The following is a 19,209-nucleotide window of genomic DNA, read 5'->3' on the forward strand; positions in this document are numbered from 1 at the left end:
TTGGAGTCAGGAAGGAATTTTTCACTTAAAATGTGGAAATTGGCTCTTACCTCTTTTTTTGCCTTCCTCTGGATCAATATGGGGGGAGGGCAGGGAGTTAATAGGCTGAACTGGATGGACACGTCTTTTTCAGACTTGCATCCTCTGTTACTAAAGTAAGTGATGACAGGTTGTTAGAATATGCCACCACTGATTGTTGGGGGTCTGATTGACAGGTGCTCCACCAATTTACAAAATGAAGGGGCCAGCTTCTTCATGGATTTTATATAGAACAGACTGCCGTTACATTAAATAAAGGGAGCATCACTTTATTAAAAGAATAAACAAATACTGCAGTTGTTATGGAAAATGCCACTTACCTGAGACCAGGAAGGTCCTTTACACTAGCTGTTATCTCTGCTGCTTCTGGTACAAGTTTTTCCACCAGTTCCAAAGGACCCCAAAACGATTTATTCTGTCCTAGAAAGGTCTTCTTAGCTAACAAAGAACAGCATATTCCAAATGAAATGTGCCTTCTATACTGCATCATGTAAAGTGAAAAGATCAACTAGCCTTACAAGAAAATGTGGTCATAAGAAGGTGGTCGAGTTCTTACCTTTTAATCCGTGTTTCAGACAATGCTCCATCACTACAAAGAACTGCTGCAAAGGTGCATAGTCCGAATCCAGGGTCCGACCCAGATTCAGAGCGGACTCAATTAAGCCCTTTATACTCAACTTTGCCATATTCATAAGATTCATTCGTTCGTTAGCCATGAGATAATTGGGATCTGGAGAAAAAAACGACAAAAAGATAGAGATCACGGATTAAAGTACATATACTCAATGTTAAAGTTACAAACTTGTTGCCCTCTAAAAGTTTAGGTAGCTTGCCAGTCCTTATAAATCGGTTTCATTTTCTTGCACTTGTGGCATAATAGAAGAATCTAGTTACTGTACTGTTTCTAGCAAGCTCAGGCAGCTCAAACTTCGTATATGTTGTTGGAATATCAGACTGGATGCTTGACAGACGGTTATCAGATTTTGGCTTCAAAGAGAAGACAAAACCAAGGAAATGAGCTGACACTACAGAAACCAGGATTACAACTCACTGTTTCTTTCAACAGCTCTGAATATATACAAGTGAGAGACAGACGCGTTCTGTGTCTGTTCAAGTCAAATTGCTATTTTTCACTAAAGTATCCCAATAGGGTGGTCATTGTTCCCCTCTATACACAGGTGAGCGAATAATTACAGGCCACTGATCCAACACCTGCTATTAAATAGAATTGGTGGCTGTACTTAAAGGGGTTGTCTCACAGCAGCAAGTGGGGTTATACACTTCTGTATGGCCATATTAATGCACTTTGTAATATACATCGTGCATTAAATATGAGCCATACAGAAGTTATTCACTTACCTGCTCCGTTGCTGGCGTCCTCGTCGCCATGGTTCCGTCTAATTTCGGGGTCTTCTTGCTTCTTAAGACGCGCTTGCGCAGATCCATCTTCTCCCTTCGGCTCCGCTCGGCAGCATCGCCAATTTGGCTCCGCCCCCTTGTACGCGTCATCACGTAGCTCCGCCCCATGATGTGTGCCGGTTCCAGCCTCCTGATTGGCTGGAATCGGCACGTGACGGGGGCGGAGCTACGCGATGATGCGTACAAGGGGCGGAGCCAAATCGGCGATGCTGCCGAGCGGAGCCTAAGGGAGAAGACGGATCTGCGCAAGCGCACCTAAAGAAGCAAGAAGACCCCGAAATTAGACGGAACCATGGCGACGAGGACGCTAGCAACGGAGCAGGTAAGTGAATAACTTCTGAATGGCTCATATTTAATGCACGATGTATATTACAAAGTGCATTAATATGGCCATACAGAAGTGCTTAACCCCACTTGCTTTCGCGAGACAACCCCTTTAAGAGCAGGATAGAGGTTGAGTTTAATACAAAATAATTGGAATTAGGCACCTACATATTTATGAGGCAGCTTTTTAAAATCAACTAGATTCAAATATATAAAGTTTAAAAGGTTTCAGGGCACATAATGTAGACTGTTTGCAAGCTCATCGCACTCAGGAAGGAGAGATTATATTAACAATTAAGGTTATGTTCACAACTCATTTGGGATTTCCATTTTCATGTTTTTTTTAATGGGAGTTTTTTTAACTAAATTTTTTTAACTGATCAATCCTATGCCAGAAACTGACGACTCTCAACATACCCCATTGGCTTTATAGGGGGATCTGATTGGATTGTGTCAGACCTGCATTGGACACAGTAGAGCCTCCAACGTAGGGGTGAACAAAGCCTAAAGGCCCATTTAGACAACGATTATCGCTCAAAAGCCATTTTTTGAGCGATAATCATTGCGTGTAAATGTGCCCATCTTTCACTGTTCGGCCGAACTATGGAATTTAGTTCTGCCTGAAAACCATTGTTCAGCAGAACAGCTGATAAACAGGACCCCACGCTGTGCTCTGCCTGCAGAGAGAGAACAGCAGATTGCATTGTATCAGCTGTTCTCAGCTGTCAGCCCTGATGTAGAACAAAGTAAAAGTAATCAAGGAACAGCGGGTGGTCTGTTCCCTGATTACAACTCCTGGCGGCTAACACGCTGCTACTTGATACGAATAGGCATTAGTCCGAAGTAGTAATATATGCAAGATGATCGTTCAAAAGCCATCTCTTTAACGATCATCTTTGCAGTGTAAATGCACCTTAATGCCTCAAACAACTGAAATACTTAATAGAATGAAAACAAGAAATATCCACATCCGATACCAAGGCTATAAATTGGAAGTGGAATGATTGTTGCAAATTTGATACTTAAAAAAAAAAAAACAAAAAGGTCTGTTCCATTCTACGGTATGTGAAAAAAAAAAAAACAAACAAAAAAAAACAAAAACACACCCTGCACTCTTGAGCTGATGTTCCCCTGGCTGTCAGTGACGACATTTTATCCAAAGATGGCAGCAGGAACGTTCAGGTGCAGAAAAACAGGTGTCATAATCTTTATTCCATCATCAGTAATCACGCAACGTTTCGGCCGTTACAAACAGCCTTTGGATAAAGTGTTGTGATTTTTGGAAAACCTGGGTCCGTTTCCTGGTTAACGGCTGTGCAGGGAGAGCCTCCCCTTGGATAAGGGTTTGCTGTAGTGCTGCAGGCACTTATGTGTTGTTGGAGTGTCAGTGACGACATGGCACGGCATGCAATTTGCAATGCGAAGTCTCCCATTGAAAACAATAAGGAGCAATTGCCAATCCTCAGACACAGCCGAAAGCACACAGAATGGGAACTTTACTAAAGAGATGGCAGTTTTTTTTGACTGGAAAACACCTTGCATTCCCCCATGCAAAAACACGCTGGACAGCGTAATATCAACTTGTTTTCATGGCCCAATATCGCACTCGTCCGTGTGTAGGAAGCCTAAGGGCGCATTGAAATGCTCGAGAATCTTAAATGCAACGCAAATCAGACAGCACATGGAAACCCATATGTGTGCAGTCTGTTCTTGCATGTCATATTCTTATCCAGGATACAGATGAGAAAAGACATACAATTGTTTTTTTTTTTTTCAAATCCAAAAACATACAATTGTTTTTCACACAAACTATTGGTCCACATAGAAAAAAAAATGTTACTATGTATAGCCTCAAACTATAATGGGTCAGTGTGTTGTCCATGAAATACAGGGACAGCCCATGGATAGAAAATATGTCCATATGAATAAAGCTTTAAAGTCCCATTCAGTCAGGACATCAGTCGTCTAAACCAGTGGTCCCCAACCTTTTTGGCACCAGGGACCGGCTTCAAGCAAGACCATTTTTACAAGGCCTGGCAGGGTTGGGCGGGGCTTTGGTTATATGGGGCGGGGTTATGAAGGGGGTAGGAGTTTAGTGCATTCTTATTTAATTATGACATTTAGAATGTCCTGGCAGTGCACACATAGGGCAGTATATAATCTATCCCCCCCCAGCACACACATAGGGCAGCATATAATTTATCCCCCCACCCCTCAGTAATAGACAGCCCCCACCTCTCAGTAATTAGCAGCCCCACCCCTGTAATAAGTAGCTCCCACCCCCAGTAAAAAGCAGCCCCCCCGTATTAGGCAGGTCCCCCCCCCAGTAATAGACAGCACCCCCCCAGTAATAGGCAGCCCCCCCCAGTAATAGGCAGCCCCTTTCCCTGTAATAAGTAGCCCCCACCCCCCCAGTAATAAGCAGCCCCCCCAGCAAGCAATCCCCCCAGTAATAAGCAGGCCCCCCCCAGTAATAGGCAGCTCCCCCCCAGTAATAGGCAGGTCCCCCCCCAGTAATAGGCAGGTCCCCCCGTAATAGACAGCGCCCCCCCCCCCCAGTAATAGGCAGCCCCTTCCCCTGTAATAAGTAGTCCCCCTCCCAGTAAGCAATCCCCCCAGTAATAAGCAGGTCCCCTCCAGTAACAAGCAGCCCCACCCCAGTAATAAGCAGCCCCTTCCCCTGTAAGCAGCCCCCCAGTAATAGGCAGCCCCTTCCCCTGTAATAAGTAGCCCCCCCAGTAATAAGCAGGTCCCCCCCAGTAATAGGCAGCCCCTTCCCCTGTAATAAGCACCCTTCCCCCCGTAATAGGCAGCCCCCCAAGTAGTAAGCAGTCCCCTAACCCATATACTTACTACAGCGTCGCTCTCTGTCTGCTTGCCCTAACGTCAGTGTGCAGTCCGGAACGTTCCCTCCCCGAGTCCTCTCCTGCGGAACTAATGAGCAGGGGACTCGGGGAGGAGAATCCTGGCTGCACACTGAGGTCAGTGTGTGCCGGGATGAGCGTGATTACCAGCGCTTCAGTGGTCAGCGGCGTCAGCATGCCGCGGGCCACATAACACAAGGCAGCGGGCCAGATTCGGCCCGCGGGCCTTTTGTTTAGAGCAAAGTTCCCGGCGGTGCCACAGACCGGCGCTAAACACCCAACGGCCCGGCCGCGGTCCGGTGGTTGGAGCCCCTGGTCTAAACGACTGCATGAGCGCTGATGTCATCGCTAAGGTAGTTAGAGCTCACACAGAGCGTTTAGACAGACTTCACCGCTCAATCGTGGGCATCTCACTCAGTGCTTCACCTTTCTGTAAAATACTGAGCGTTTACACGCAGTGAGATGCCCGCAATCCAGCGGTTTTATTATGCTGACTGAAAGTCAGCGATAACGAGTAGAGATGAGCGAGCACACTCGTCCGAGCATTAGGGTGTTCGAGATGCTCGTTACTCGAGACGAGCACCATGCGGTACTCGAGTCAATTCCATTTCCTTCCCTGCATGTTTAGCGACATTCTTTAGCCAATAGACATGCAGAGAAGGCATTACCACTTTCTCCTGTGACGTGCCAGCCCTATCCCACCCCCTGCAGTGAGTTGCTGGCGAGATCAAGTGACCGCCGAGTGCTTAAAGCGGTCCCACCCGCAGCTCGCCTCAGGCACACACTGGGAGAGCGTAGAGAAAGTGCTGCTGCTTATTCAGGGATAGTGTTAGTGTAGAATCCTGTCCTCAAGAACCCCAATGGTCCTTCTTAGGGCCACATCTGACCGTGTGCATAACTGCGTGGCTGGCTGGGAGCAGTTTTGCACAATTTTTTTAAATCTCGGGCTGTGCAGGCTATTACAGCTGTAGCGTTCTAAGTCTGCAGTGTGTAATACAGAGTATAGGGAAAGTGCTGCTGAGATAGAGACAGTGGTAGTGTAGGATCCTGTCTACAAGAACCCCAATGGTCCTTCTTAGGGCAACCTCTGATAGTCTGCAATTTACAGGGTGTCTGGTGGGAGTTGTAGTGCATCACTATTGCACAGCTAGGCCTGTTTGCAGCCTTCCGTATAATTTTTTTTTTCTGGCTGCAGTTTGCGTTACAATACCGCTCTCAGCCTTAAACTGTACGCCAATAATTCCATTAATTTTTAAACAGGTCTGTGTCTGCAGTGAACTTAACGCACAGCGTACGGCCACAGCCACTGATAGAGGGAAAGTCATATACACACTATATAGCCTGTATTTTTTTTCAAAAAGAAAGAAAAAAAACCCTCCATCGTTGCCCTATCTCTGACTGTCTGAAATTTACAGGGTGTCTGGTGGGAGTTGTAGTGCATCACTATTGCACAGCTAGGCCTGTTTGCAGCCTTCTGTATTCTTTGTTTCTGCCTGGAGTTAGCGTTACAATACCGCTCTCAGCGTGATAGTGTATGCAAATAATTCCATAATTATTTACACCGCTCTGTGTCTGCTCTATTCGTAATCCACCATGCTGAGGGGTAGGGGGTCGAGGACGTGGACAACCAAGTGAGGGTGTGGGCACAGGCCTAGTTCCTGGTCCAGGTAAATCATAGCCGGCTGCTGCGGGTTTAGGAGAGAGTCAAGTTTCTGGGGTTCCCAGCTTCATATCACAATTTATGGGTCCACGTGGTGCTTACAAACAGAGCAGTGTGAGCAGGTCCTGTCGTGGATGGCAGAAAATGCATCCAGCAATGTATCGACCACCCAGTCTTCTACGCAGTCCACTGCTGCAACTCTGAATCCTCTGGCTGCTGCTCCTCCCTCCCAGCCTCCTCACTCCATGAAAATGACACATTCTGATGAGCAGGCAGACTCCCAGGAACTGTTCTTGGGTCCCTGCCTTGATTGGGAAAAAAATGGTTCCTCTCTCACCTGAGGAGTTTGTCTTGACCGATGCCCAACCTTTGGAAAGTTCCCGGGGTCCGTGTGATGAGGCTGGGGACTTCCGGCAACTGTCTCAAGAGCTTTCAGTGGGTGAGGACGACGATGATGATGAGACACAGTTGTCTATCAGTGAGGTAGTAATAAGGGCAGTAAGTACAAGGGAGAGTCACACAAAGGATTCGGAGGAAAAGCAGCTGGACGATGAGGTGACTGACCCCACCTGGTTTGCTAAGCCTACTGAGGACAGGTCTTCAGAGGAGGAGGCAAGTGCAGCAGCAGGACAGGTTGGAAGAAGCAGTGGGGTGGCCACGGGTAGAGGCAGGGCCAGAGCGAAGAATCCCCCAACTGTTTTACAAAGCACCCCTTCGCGCCAAGCCACCGTGCAGAAGCCTAGGTGTTCAAAGGTGTGGAGGTTTTTCAGTGAGAGCACGGACGACCGACGAACAGTGGTGTGCAACCTGTGTCGCGCCAAGATCAGCCAGGGAGCCACCACCAGTATGTGCAGGCATATGATGGTCAGGCACCCCACAAGGTGGGACGAAGGCCGTTGACTGCCTCCGTGTCACACCACTGCCTCTTCCCCTGTGCCCCAACCTGCCACTCAGATCCAACCCCCCTCTCAGGACACAGGCACGAGCGCTTCACGGCCTGCACCCACACAGTCACCTCCGCTATCCTCGACCCCATTAAGCAATGTCTCTCAGTGCAGCGTCCAGCTGTTGCTAGCGCAAGCGCTAAAGCGCGAATACGCCACCACGCACCCACACACTCAAGCTTTAAACGTGCACATTGCCAAATTAATCAGCCTGGAGATGCTGCGATACAGGCTTGTGGAAACAGAGGCTTTCAAAAACAATGGCGACGGCGGCAGTCCCACCTTACTCGGTCCCCAGTCACCACTATTTTTCCCGGTGTGCCATCCCAGCCCTACACCAGCACGTCTCCTGCAACATCAATCGTGCCCTCACCAACGCGGTTACTGGGAAGGTCCACTTTACCACGGACACGTGGACAAGTACTGACGGGCAGGGCCACTATATCTCCCTGACGGCAGATTGGGTGAGTTTGTTGGAGGCTGGGACCGAGGCACAGCCTAGGACCGCACACGTCCTACCCACACCCAGAATAGCGGGTCCTTCCTCAGTTCTGGTATCTGCGGCGGTCTATGCCACCTCCTACGCAACCTCTACCTCTCAATTAAGAAATGTGAGCAGCACATCGCCAGCGGTCGGTGTGGCGCAGCGCGGCAGCAGAGCGGTGGGCAAGTGTCAGGAACTACTCAGCCTAGGTGACAAGAGGCACACGGCCCCCGAACTGTTGCAGGGTCTGACAGAGCAGACCGACCTCTGGCTTTCGCCGCTGAGCCTCCAACCGGGCATGGTCGTGTGACAACGGCCGCAACCTGGTGGCGGCTCTGCAGCTCTGCAGCCTCACACAAGTGCCAGGCCTGGCCCACGTCTTCAATCTGGTGGTTCAGCGGTTTCTGAAAGACTACTCGTACTTATCTGACCTGCTCGACAAGGTGCGCTGCGTCTGCGCACATTTCCGCAAGTCCACCACGGACGCTGCCACTCTGAGGTCCCTGCAATATCGGTTTAATCTGCCAGAGCACCAACTGCTGAGCGACGTGCCCACACGGTGGAATTCTACGCTGCACATGTTGGCCAGGCTCTATGAGCAGCGTAGAGCAATAGTGGAATACCAACTCCAACATGGGTGGCGTAGTGGTAGTCAGCCTCCCCAATTCTTTACCGAGGAGTGGGCCTGGATGGCAGACATCTGCCAGGTCCTCGGAAACTTTGAGGAGTCTACCCAGATGGTGAGCGGCGATGCTGCAATCATTAGCGTGAGAAGTTCGCTGCAAGGCATGATGAGGAGGATGAGGAGGAGGATCCTGAAAGTCATCTTGCTAGCGAGGACAACCATGTCTTGCTTACTGGCACCCTGGCACACATGGCTGACTTCATGTTAGGCTGCCTTTCTCGTGACCCTCGCGTTAGACGCATTCTGGCCAACACGGATTACTGGGTGTACACCTTTCTTGACCCACGGTACAAGGAGAACCTTTCCACTCTCATTCCCAAAGAGGAAAGGGGTATGAGAGTGATGCAATACCACAGGGCCCTGGTGGACAAAGTGATACTAAACTTCCCATCTGACAGCCCTAGCGGCAGAAGGCGCAGTTCCGAGGGCCAAGTAGCAGGGGAGGCGTGGAGATCAGGCAGCATGTCCAGCGCAGCCAGGGACACACTCTCCAAGGCCTTTGCCAGCTTTATGGCTCCCCAGCAAGACTGCGTAACCACTCCCCAGTCAAGGCTGAGTCAGAGGGAGGACTGTAAAAAGATGGTGAGGGAGTACGTAGCCGATCATACCACCGTCCTCCGTGATGCCTCTGCTCCATACAACTATTGGGTGTCAAAGCTGGACACGTGGCACGAACTCGCGCTGTATGCCCTGGAGGTGCTTGCTTGCCCTGCCGCTAGCGTCTTGACAGAGAGGGTGTTTAGTGCAGCTGGGGGAATCATCACGGATAAGCGTACCCGCCTGTCAACTGCCAGTGCCGACATGCTTACACTCATAAAGACGAGCAAAGGCTGGATTTCCCCAGACTTCTCTTCTCCACTGGCGGAGAGCAGCGGAACCTAAAGATTCTTTTTGCTGCAACCGCAGATAAAAGCACGCTTCGCTATCACCGGAAAAACTTGGCATTTAGCTTTGTCAATCTGTGTCCGATATTAGTCCTCCTCCTGCTACTCCTCCTCCAGAAATAACATGTCATCGCGCTGAACTGCCAATTTTTCTGCGGCCCAAAAGGCTCATCTAACAATGTTTTTACAATTTTTAAAAGTTTCAAAAGTATGGATACTGAAGGGTTCTGTTACAAATTAAGCAACAGCGAGCTGTATCTTTCAAAAAATATTTATGGGTTTCACCTGCCTTCTTGGTTGATAAATTTTTCAGAGGTACACTTGTACTCTTGGTACACTAATTTTTTCGGGCCCACGCTTACACTCATGGTACCCCAATGTTTCAGAGGTTGGCCTATACTATTACTATAGAAATTTTACTGGGGTCTGCCTGCCTACACTTCTGCTACAAGATTGTTACAGGGGTATGCCTACACTGCTGCTACAAAAAGGTTACAGGGGTCTGCCTATACTGCTGCCACAAAAATGTTACAGAGGTCCCCCTATATTTCTGCCACATAAATGTTACAGGGGTCTGCCTATACTGCCGCTACATAAATGTTACAGGGGTCTGCCTATATTGCTGCTACCAAAATGTTACAGGGGTCTGCCTATACTCCTGCTACCAAAATGTTACAGGGGTCTGCTTATACTCCTGCTACCAAAATGTTACAGGGGTCTGCCTATACTCCTGCTACCAAAATGTTACAGGGGTCTGCCTATACTCCTGCTACCAAAATGTTACAGGGGTCTGCCTATACTCCTGCTACCAAAATGTTACAGGGGTCTGCCTATACTCCTGCTACCAAAATGTTACAGGGGTCTGCCTATACTCCTGCTACCAAAATGTTACAGGGGTCTGCCTATACTCCTGCTACCAAAATGTTACAGGGGTCTGCCTATACTCCTGCTACCAAAATGTTACAGGGGTCTGCCTATACTCCTGCTACCAAAATGTTACAGGGGTCTGCCTATACTTCTACGACAGAAATGGTACTGGGGTCTGCCTATACTACTGCAACCGAAATGTTACTGGGGTCTGATTATACCTTTTCTACTGGAATGTTACAGGGGTCTGTTCATACTATTGGTGTACACAGACTTCCCATCGCAGAGTTTTACCTATCTGGCCCAAAAACACTCACTAACTAGGGCATCAATTGTGGGCCGAGGCCAATATGTATTTTCTCTCGTGTTACCACAGTTATCTGAGAAACTCGTTTGGGCCACAGAAGAGGCGGATTACTGCCTTAATGAGATGTTCACAGCTGAACTAGCATTGAAGTCTGCTTCATGCCCGCGATTGCTGAGGGTTTGTGCAGAGGCCTATGTCCTCGGCGCAGTGAAAGTTTGCCATGTTTGGGCACTCTGATTTCTTCATGGTTCATGTCTTGGGTCGCATAGGACCCACCTATGCTGTGGGTGCGCACAGACTTCCCATAGCGGTGTTTTACCTGTCTGTCACAAAGTCACTGACCGACTTGGGTAGGGTGCAGAGTGCAGATGGCTTTCCCCTTGCGGTGTCGATTGAGCTATCCGACACCAACACAGAATGAATAGTGTGAGGGAACCCGGATTGCCCATTGCTATGTAACTCGCGGCACCTTGTGTATCACAGTGTGTTTGCTGGGACCGAGCCGGACCAAGGGCCCAATCACATACTTCCCACACAGGCTACAGCGGGTCCTGGTCATGGGTTCTTGGCCTTGTAAGGCCACCTCCTCCTCCTGCTTGGGGTCAGGGGATCAGCACTGGGCATCATGTATTTGCTCTCCACAGTTATCTGATACACTGGTTTGGGTCAAAGAAGAGGAGCGTTACTGCATTAATGAGACGTTCAATGCTGTACTAGCATAGAAGTCCGCTTCATGCCCGCGATTGCTGAGGGTGTGGGCTGAGGTCTATGTCCCGGGAAAATTGCAACTGCGCCAGGTTATGCCTGTGGAACTTTTTCCTGGCTAATCCAGTCATTGGAGCGGTGAAAGAAAACGTAATTGATTTACTGAGACCTTCACAGCTGAACTAGCTTCGAAGTCCGCTTCCTGCCCGCGATTGCTGAGGGTTTGTGCAGAGGCCTATGTCCTCGGCGCAGTGAAAGTTTGCCATGTTTGGGCACTCTGATTTCTTCATGGTTTATGTCTTGTGTCGCCTAGGACCCACCTATGCTGTGGGTGCACACAGACTTCCCATTGCGGTAATTTACCTGTCTGGCACAAAGACACTGACTGACTTGGGTAGAGGGCAGAATGCAGATGGCTTTCCCCTTGCGGTGTCGATTGAGCTATCCGACACTAAACACAGAATGAATAGTGTATGGGCACATGGATTCCCCATTGCTATGTAACTCGCGGCACCTTGGGTCACACAAGATGGAGGCTGGGAACGAGCTTGACCCTGGGCCCACTCACTAGGAGATCGAACGTCAATTTCTCATCAATTTTCAACAGCATTGTGGGCTATCGCCCACCCCTTTCGAAGAGGGTCGCTGCTTGGCCCTGCCAACCCTCTGCAGTGTGTGCCTCCGGTTCCTCATTGCAGACGCACTTGGAAATAGACATGAGGGTGGTGTAGCTATGAAGTGAGCGTGTGGCATGAGGGCAGCTGAAGGCTGGGCAGGGAAACTTTTGTGTGCGCTGTGGACACAGGGTCGTGCGGGGGGTTGGCCAGCATCTAACCCAGAAGAAGAGGCAGCGGTGTGACCCCCAGGCAGTGATTGTGCTTGGTTGCAGGTAGAGTGGTGCTTTGCTAAGGTGTGCCTTGCTACTGAGGGTTTGTCCAAAGTAAAAATTAGCCCTGCATGCTGCCCCTGCCCTGCCCTATCCGTTTCTGTGGTGTTTCCATGGATTTCAGGTGTTTTCTGGTTTTTCACAAGTGAAGACCTATCCGGAGCATCGGTCATATACAAAAATGCTCGAGTCGCCCATTGACTTCAATGGGGTTCGTTACTCGAAACGAACTCACGAGCATCGCGAGCACCTGAGCATTTTGGTGCTCGCTCATCTCTAAAAACGAGAAAGGAACGAATAGTACACGATTTTTTTGCATTTATACGGAACGATTATTACTCAATTTAGTTCATTTGAACACATTTTGAGTGCTCATGCAAGAACCTAAAGTGCCATCTCCCAAATTGACAAACTTGTTGTGATGTACCAGTAGTCTCTCTGGCACTCTATCCAGTCTTTTGAACATTGCTATTTAAATAAGCTAAGTGCACAAATCTAAGAACTGCATACAATATTCAAGACAGACTGGATAGTATTGCTAATTATGGAGCACTTTTAATTCATAGGAATAGTTCAGATTACTTATTCAAGTTACCGTATATACTTAAGTATAAGCCGGCTTTTTCAGCACATTTTTTATGCTGAAAGAGTCCTTCCTCGGCTTATACTCAAGTGAGGGTCTCGTGCATGATTGCTTTCAATGGGCAATGGTCTGCCAGCAACCCCTACACTGAAATCATCCCTAGTTGTGTTTTATTTTATTTTTTTTTTTTTAACTACAACATGTAAGCAAATTGAATAAAAAGATAAAACCGTGAATCCCTTTAAAACTACATCTAAAGTCACATTTAAAGGGGTTGTCCCGCTGCAGCAAGTGGGTCTATACACTTCTGTATGGCCATATTAATGCACTTTGTAATGTACATTGTGCATTAATTATGAGCCATACAGAAGTTATCAAAAGTTTTTCACTTACCTGCTCCGTTGCTGGCGTCCTCGTCTCCATGGTTGCCGTCTAATTTTCGCCGTCTAATGGCCAAATTAGACGCGCTTGCGCAGTCCGGGTCTTCTTTTCTCAATGGGGCTCCGTGTAGCTCCGCCCCGTCACGTGCCGATTCCAGCCAATCAGGAGGCTGGAATCGGCAATGGACCGCACAGAAGCCCTGCGGTCCACCGAGGGAGAAGATGCTGGCGGCCATCTTCACCGGGTAAGTAAGAAGTCACCGGAGCGCGGGGATTAAGGTAAACGCTGTCCGGTGTTCTTTAACCCCTGCATCGGGGTTGTCTCGCGCCGAACGGGGGGGGGGGGGGGGGGGGTTGAAAAAAAAAAAAAAACCGTTTCGGCGCGGGACAACCCCTTTAAGACAAAAAAAAAACGAAACAACTTCCTACACTCACTTTTCCGGTTTGCTATTAAAGCTGCGTATCTCCACTTACCTGTAGCAAATTCTGGTTGCATGCAATGCTTACATTTTTTTGTGTTAATTACCATGATTGTAGCATGTTTATGGTATCTGAACGATGCAATTCTTTTATAGAGAATAGGAAGCTTTTATTTTAGGAAGTTAGGGAAAAAAATGGGAAAGTCAAGAATTGGATTACGGTATTTTAGGTTGGTTTCACTTCTGCTTCAGCACCTCTGGTCGGGTCCAGATAAAAATACCAAAAGCCAAAAGCTGGGAGGAAAGTGGGTGAACCCCATTATAATCAATGGGGTCTGTCCAGCGCTGTTCGGTTCCATCCAGTGGGGAATGCCTACGGCCGAATGGTTCCATCTTTTCCGTTCCCAGAATAGGGCTTCTGTGCGGTCCATTGCCGATTCCAGCCTCCTGATTGGCTGGAATCGGCACGTGACGGGGCGGAGCTACACGGAGCCCCATTGAGAAGATAAGAAGACCCGGACTGCGCAAGCGCGTCTAATTTGGCCATTAGACGGCAACCATGGAGACGAGGACGCTAGCAACGGAGCAGGTAAGTGAAAAACTTTTGATAACTTCTGTATGGCTCATAATTAATGCACAATGTACATTACAAAGTGCATTAATATGGCCATACAGAAGTGTATAGACCCACTTGCTGCCGCGGGACAACCCCTTTAAATCTACTTTGTTAAAATAGATTCCGTTACTAGAACTTAATAGCCTGTACTGGTAGAGACAGAGCAAAGTTCAGTGTATCAGCCTAGATTAACTCACAGGTGTATGATAGAAAACCATCTGCAAGTTTAATTTATTTACCCCAGATTTGTGGGTTTAAAGAGGAGGAGAAAGTGTTCAGTCTTTAAAACTTGCAGATGGTTTGTATCATACACCTGCAATTTTTCGATTTCATTTTAACGGCGTTCAGTGTGCAGAATAAATAATGTGATATTATTCTGAGTCAACATGATTTTTCTTAAAGGTTAGCTTTTGTGTCGCCACATTCCAAGAGCCGTATTAATGATATTTCCCATTGCCAGAGCTCTAGCAGGCCTTGTTTTTTGCGGTATGAGCGCTAGTCTTCATTTATCTAATTTTTTGGAACATGTAAAATTTTGATCGCTTTTTATTTAATTTTTTCTAGTAGCAAGATAACAAAATCTGTAATTCTGGCATGTTTTTAATTTTTATTTTTCACTGCATTCTCTGAGCAGTATAATGTATTAAAGTAATTCTACAGGTCAATAGGATTATGCCAATACAAAATTGTAATAGTTTTTTTCCTTTTTCATGACTTTCACACTTAAAAAAAAAAAAAAAAAAAAGCAATACAAGTTTAAATCACCCTCCTTTTGCCATATCTATAATAAAAAAATCTTAATCAAAAAAGAAATACACATTTGGTATCGCCACGTCCGTAGATGTCCGATCTATCAAAATAATGCATTATTTACCCCACAAGGTGAACGTAGTCCGAAAAAAAAATAAAGAACTCCACAAATGCACTTGTTCAGTCACCCTGTCTCCCAGAAAAAGATGCAATAAAAAGCGAACAAAAGTCGTATGTATTCCAAAATTGTACCAACTAGAGATGAGCGAGCATACTCGATAAGGCAAACTACTTGAGCGAGTAATGCCTTATTCGAGTACCTGGCCGTTCGTCTCTAAAGAGTCGGCTGCCAGCGCGGGTGACAGGTGAGTTGCAGGGGGAAGAGAGGGAGAGAGAGATCTCCTCTCCGTTCCTTCCCACTGGCACCCGAATCTTTAGAGAGGAGCGGGCAGGTACTCGAATAGTTTACCGTATCGAGTATGCTCGCTCATCTCTAGTACCAAGGTTAACTACAGGACGTCCGGCAAAAAAAAAAAAAAAGAGCCCTTGCTCAAGTACGTCGATGGAAAAATTTAAAAAAGTCATTGCGCGCAGAAGATGTAGCAGAAAATAATTTTAAAAAATTAAATGTCTTTGAAAAAAAAAAATACAAGTGCTACAGCAAAAAAAAAAAAACTATACAAGTTTGGTATCGTAGTAATTTTACTGACCTGTAGAATAAAGTTATCATGTAATTTTCGTTGCAGTTTGTGCCGTAGAAACAAAATAACATAGTAACATAGTTTGTAAGGCCGAATGAAGACAATGTCCATCTAGTCCAGCCCGTTAATGCACTGAAGGATGGTGGAATGTCGTCATTTTTCTTTCATTTTACTCTACTTAGAATTTTGTAAAAGCTTTCAGTACATTACATGGTACTTTAAATAGCACCATTAAAAAATACAACTCGCTCCGCAAAAAACAAGCCCTCATACAGCGACGTCGACGAATTAAGGAGTTGTGTTTTTTGTTTTTTTTTAAACGGAGGGGGGGGGGGGGGGGGGAAATGGGGAAAAAAGAAAAAAGGGCCGTGTCATTAAGGGGTTAAATAATGCACCAACTGCCTTCTCTGGATACCACATGTGTAATTTTATTTTTAATTTTTTTTACAAAGTAAATGGAGACAAGTGTTTTTATTTTTTAAATCATTTTTTACTTTTTTTGTCCCTTTAGGGCAGGGGTCCCCAACTCCAGTCCTCAGGGACCACCAACAGGTCATATTTTCAGTATATCCTATGGTAAGAAGAGCTGTGGCTATGTCTGAGGCACTGACAATAATTACATCACCTGTGTGATAGTGGGGGAAATCCTGATAACACGACCTGTTGGCTATCCCCGAGGACTGGAGTTGGGGAACACTGCTTTAGGGGACTTCTACAGAGACCCATCAGGACCCCCTCATCACATTCCGGAGGGAGGGGGGGGTCCGAAGGTGACAGCCCTTTACATGCTGCAGTCACAAGGACTGCAGCATGTAAAGGGTTAATACAGCAGAGATCAGAGGTTTTCTCTGATATCAGCTGTAAGAGCTGGTGCCTGGCTGTCCTCAGCCAAGCACCAGCTCTCCCTGCCACAGAGACCATCAGTTTGCTTCTGACAAGCGATGGTCTCTATGGCAACCTGTAAACAAAGCAGAACTTTAGAAGCAGGAGATTGCCGGCATTTCAGCAATATCTTCCTCCTTCTGTTTTTCAATTTCCTGGTTAGTTCTCTGTAGGACTGTGCAGGCAGAGCACAATGCTACAGCTTGTGGCATTGTGCTCTGCAGCTCCCACAGTTATACATAGCCCAGAAATCTTCCGGGCTATATCGCTATGAGCAGTGGAGCTTGTCCCGGAAAATTTCCAGGCGTGCCACTCAAGGGGTTAAAAGCTCATTTCACACAAAGGCTCATTTCGCCCATTTTTGACGTCGTTTTTTTTTTTTTTGAAAATAGGGAAGATGGAAGGAAAATAGCTTTGCAGCGCCATCTATTTGTAGGCAGCATTCCTGCAAGTCATTTTCAGACTAGAAAAACACACCAAGGGCTCTTTCACACTGGTGTGGGCGATATCGGGCCGCAAATAACAGCCAGATATCACAGTCGCCATCCACGTGAAACCTGTGGATGCGAGATGTCACGTGAAAATAGCCTCACATCACTGCAGGGATGAAGGAATCCCAACAGTGACTGTCACAGCCGTGGCAGAGGATCGCAGCATTCACCCATTGTTTTCAATGGGGACGGCGGCATCAAAAGACTGTTTTTTTTTCTCATAAACTTCTGTATAGAACGTGAAAAACGCAGAGTTTTAAAGAGTTAATATAACAAAATGAAAATTGCTACTAAAAATGCTTGTAAATGCAATGCTGCAAAAAACTATAAAAACCAAGACATTTTTCACAAGTGTTTAAAAAAAGAAGTGTATGAAGCAGCTCTAAGTCCGGATTGGCATGGCCATATTGTGATTTGCAACCAAAATAGAGCTATGTGAACTGACTCCAAGTGTACTATGACTTCAACATGCATGAATGTTTCTTGTGCTATAGGGCCCCCGCACACGGGCGGAAATTCCTCAGTGGGATTTCCTGCAGAATTTCCGTCCGTGCCCGACTGCAGAGGATTGCATTAAAAAACGGAATCCTATGCACGCAGCCGCGATTTGTCCACATAAAAGAAGAAAAAAAAAAACTCGCGGAAAACAAAACGCAGCATGTTCTATTTCTGTGTGGTCTCGCAGAGGCCTGCACAGAAATGGCACTACCGCAGCGCTGGCTCCACTCTGCGCATGCGCCGGTTGCAGCTGGCGCATCACAGAGAAGAGGAGATGCCTGGAGTGGGTGAGCCGCATGGCTGTGCAGGGGCTTGTCTGCAAGTGGCCATGGAGAAGAAAAAAAAAAAAAAGCAAACAAAACAAAAAAGAAAAAAAAAAAAAACCACAACATACTGCAGTTACGATTGCAATGTAAATATTAACAGCAGTTTACAGTTTAGCCGAAGATAATTCACCTTATTGGTCAGATTTCATTAGGGCCACGCTCACACGAGTGTATGATTACCGTATATTATGCGTGTGTTATACGCGATAATTCACAGCAAAATACATTACCATACACAGTTCCACTCATAATTACATGTAGGAATTGCGTAATATGCCAGCGCAAAAGAAACCGGCAGCATGATGCATGAGAGAGCCCATTCTCTATGGGTGTGTAATCAATGCCGCCCACTCGCAATTATATTGCATACAAGCAGCGTGTATATGCGCCGATGTGAAGTGAAAGGGAAGGAAATTTGAAGAAACAGAAAGACTGAATAAAACAGCGAAATGCGCAGTACAATTGTGCTGCCATATGCCACAAATCTAACCATTTGTATATCTGCCCGAGATGTAACTGGGCCTCCCTCACACAGGGCGTTTTGAACAGCGTTTAACGCTGCCTTTTCAGCCCAGCGCTAAACGCTGTACAACACTCCCATTCATTTTAATGGGGCTACTCACACAGGGCTGAAAACGCAGCGCCTTTCAACGCTGCGCTTGGACAGCGATGCAAGTTCCATTTTGGGGTGTTTTCAGCCCTGCGTCGCCCATTGAAATGAATGGGCAGTGGTTGCAGCACTGCTAAAAACGCGGCAACACTTGGTGCCGCGTTTTTGGCGTTAACCGCTCGCCGATTTTCGGGGTTAGGGCTTGCAATAGAAGCCCTACCCCGAAAATCAGTCCCAGATAGTTAGAGGAAAAAAAGAAAGCAATACTCACCTAGCCGCTGCAGACTGGGTTGCGGCCGCTGGTCTCTGCCGCTCATCCGTGCTTCTCTAACACTCAAGTCTATGGCCGTAGGCCAGGTTTGAGAACCCCGCCTCCAGCAATAGAGTGCTGTGATTGGTTGTCGGCGCGCTCGATGCCCAATCACAGCCCTTCATTGACCGTCTCAGCAAATCAGCTCTGGCAAGCTCTGATTGGCTGAGACAGTCAATGAAGGGCTGTGATTGGGCATCGAGCCAGTGTCGACAACCAATCACAGCACTCTATTGCTGGAGGCGGGTTCTCAAACCTGGCCTACGGCAATAGACTTGGGAGTGCAGAGGAAGCCCGGATCAGCAGCAGAGACCAGCAGCCACGACCCGGACTGCAGCGGCTAGGGGAGTATTACTTATTTTTTTTTTTCTTGACTGCGTTTTCAGCTCGGCTGAAAACGCAGCCAAAACTCTGGCATAAAGTATGCCAGTGCTGCTGAAACGCGGCGGAATCTGCAGTAAACGCAGCGTTGAAAAACGCTGCGTTTCTGCAAACGCCTTGTGTGAGGGAGGCCTGAAGGCAGTTTTGCAGTAAAACGCTAACACCATAATAAAAAAGGGTGATTATACCTACCC

At 47.2% G+C, this 19,209-nt stretch overlaps 1 protein-coding gene across 1 annotated transcript in view; it reads right to left on the reverse strand.

The window, feature by feature from the left end:
- The window catches only part of LOC136573567 (protein RUFY3-like), an 88,183-nt gene that overhangs the window by 45,917 nt on the left and 23,057 nt on the right, over positions 1–19,209 (reverse strand). Inside the window, exons 2-3 of the mRNA XM_066574837.1 lie at positions 596–769; positions 360–477 (exon numbers count right to left, since the gene is read on the reverse strand). Of these exons, the coding sequence (XP_066430934.1) occupies positions 360–477; positions 596–769 (292 nt within the window). The remainder of the gene's footprint in view (positions 1–359; positions 478–595; positions 770–19,209) is intronic.

The sequence above is a fragment of the Eleutherodactylus coqui genome, chromosome 7 (genome assembly GCF_035609145.1).
Source record: "Eleutherodactylus coqui strain aEleCoq1 chromosome 7, aEleCoq1.hap1, whole genome shotgun sequence".
In the NCBI taxonomy this organism is placed as follows: Eukaryota; Metazoa; Chordata; class Amphibia; order Anura; family Eleutherodactylidae; genus Eleutherodactylus; species Eleutherodactylus coqui.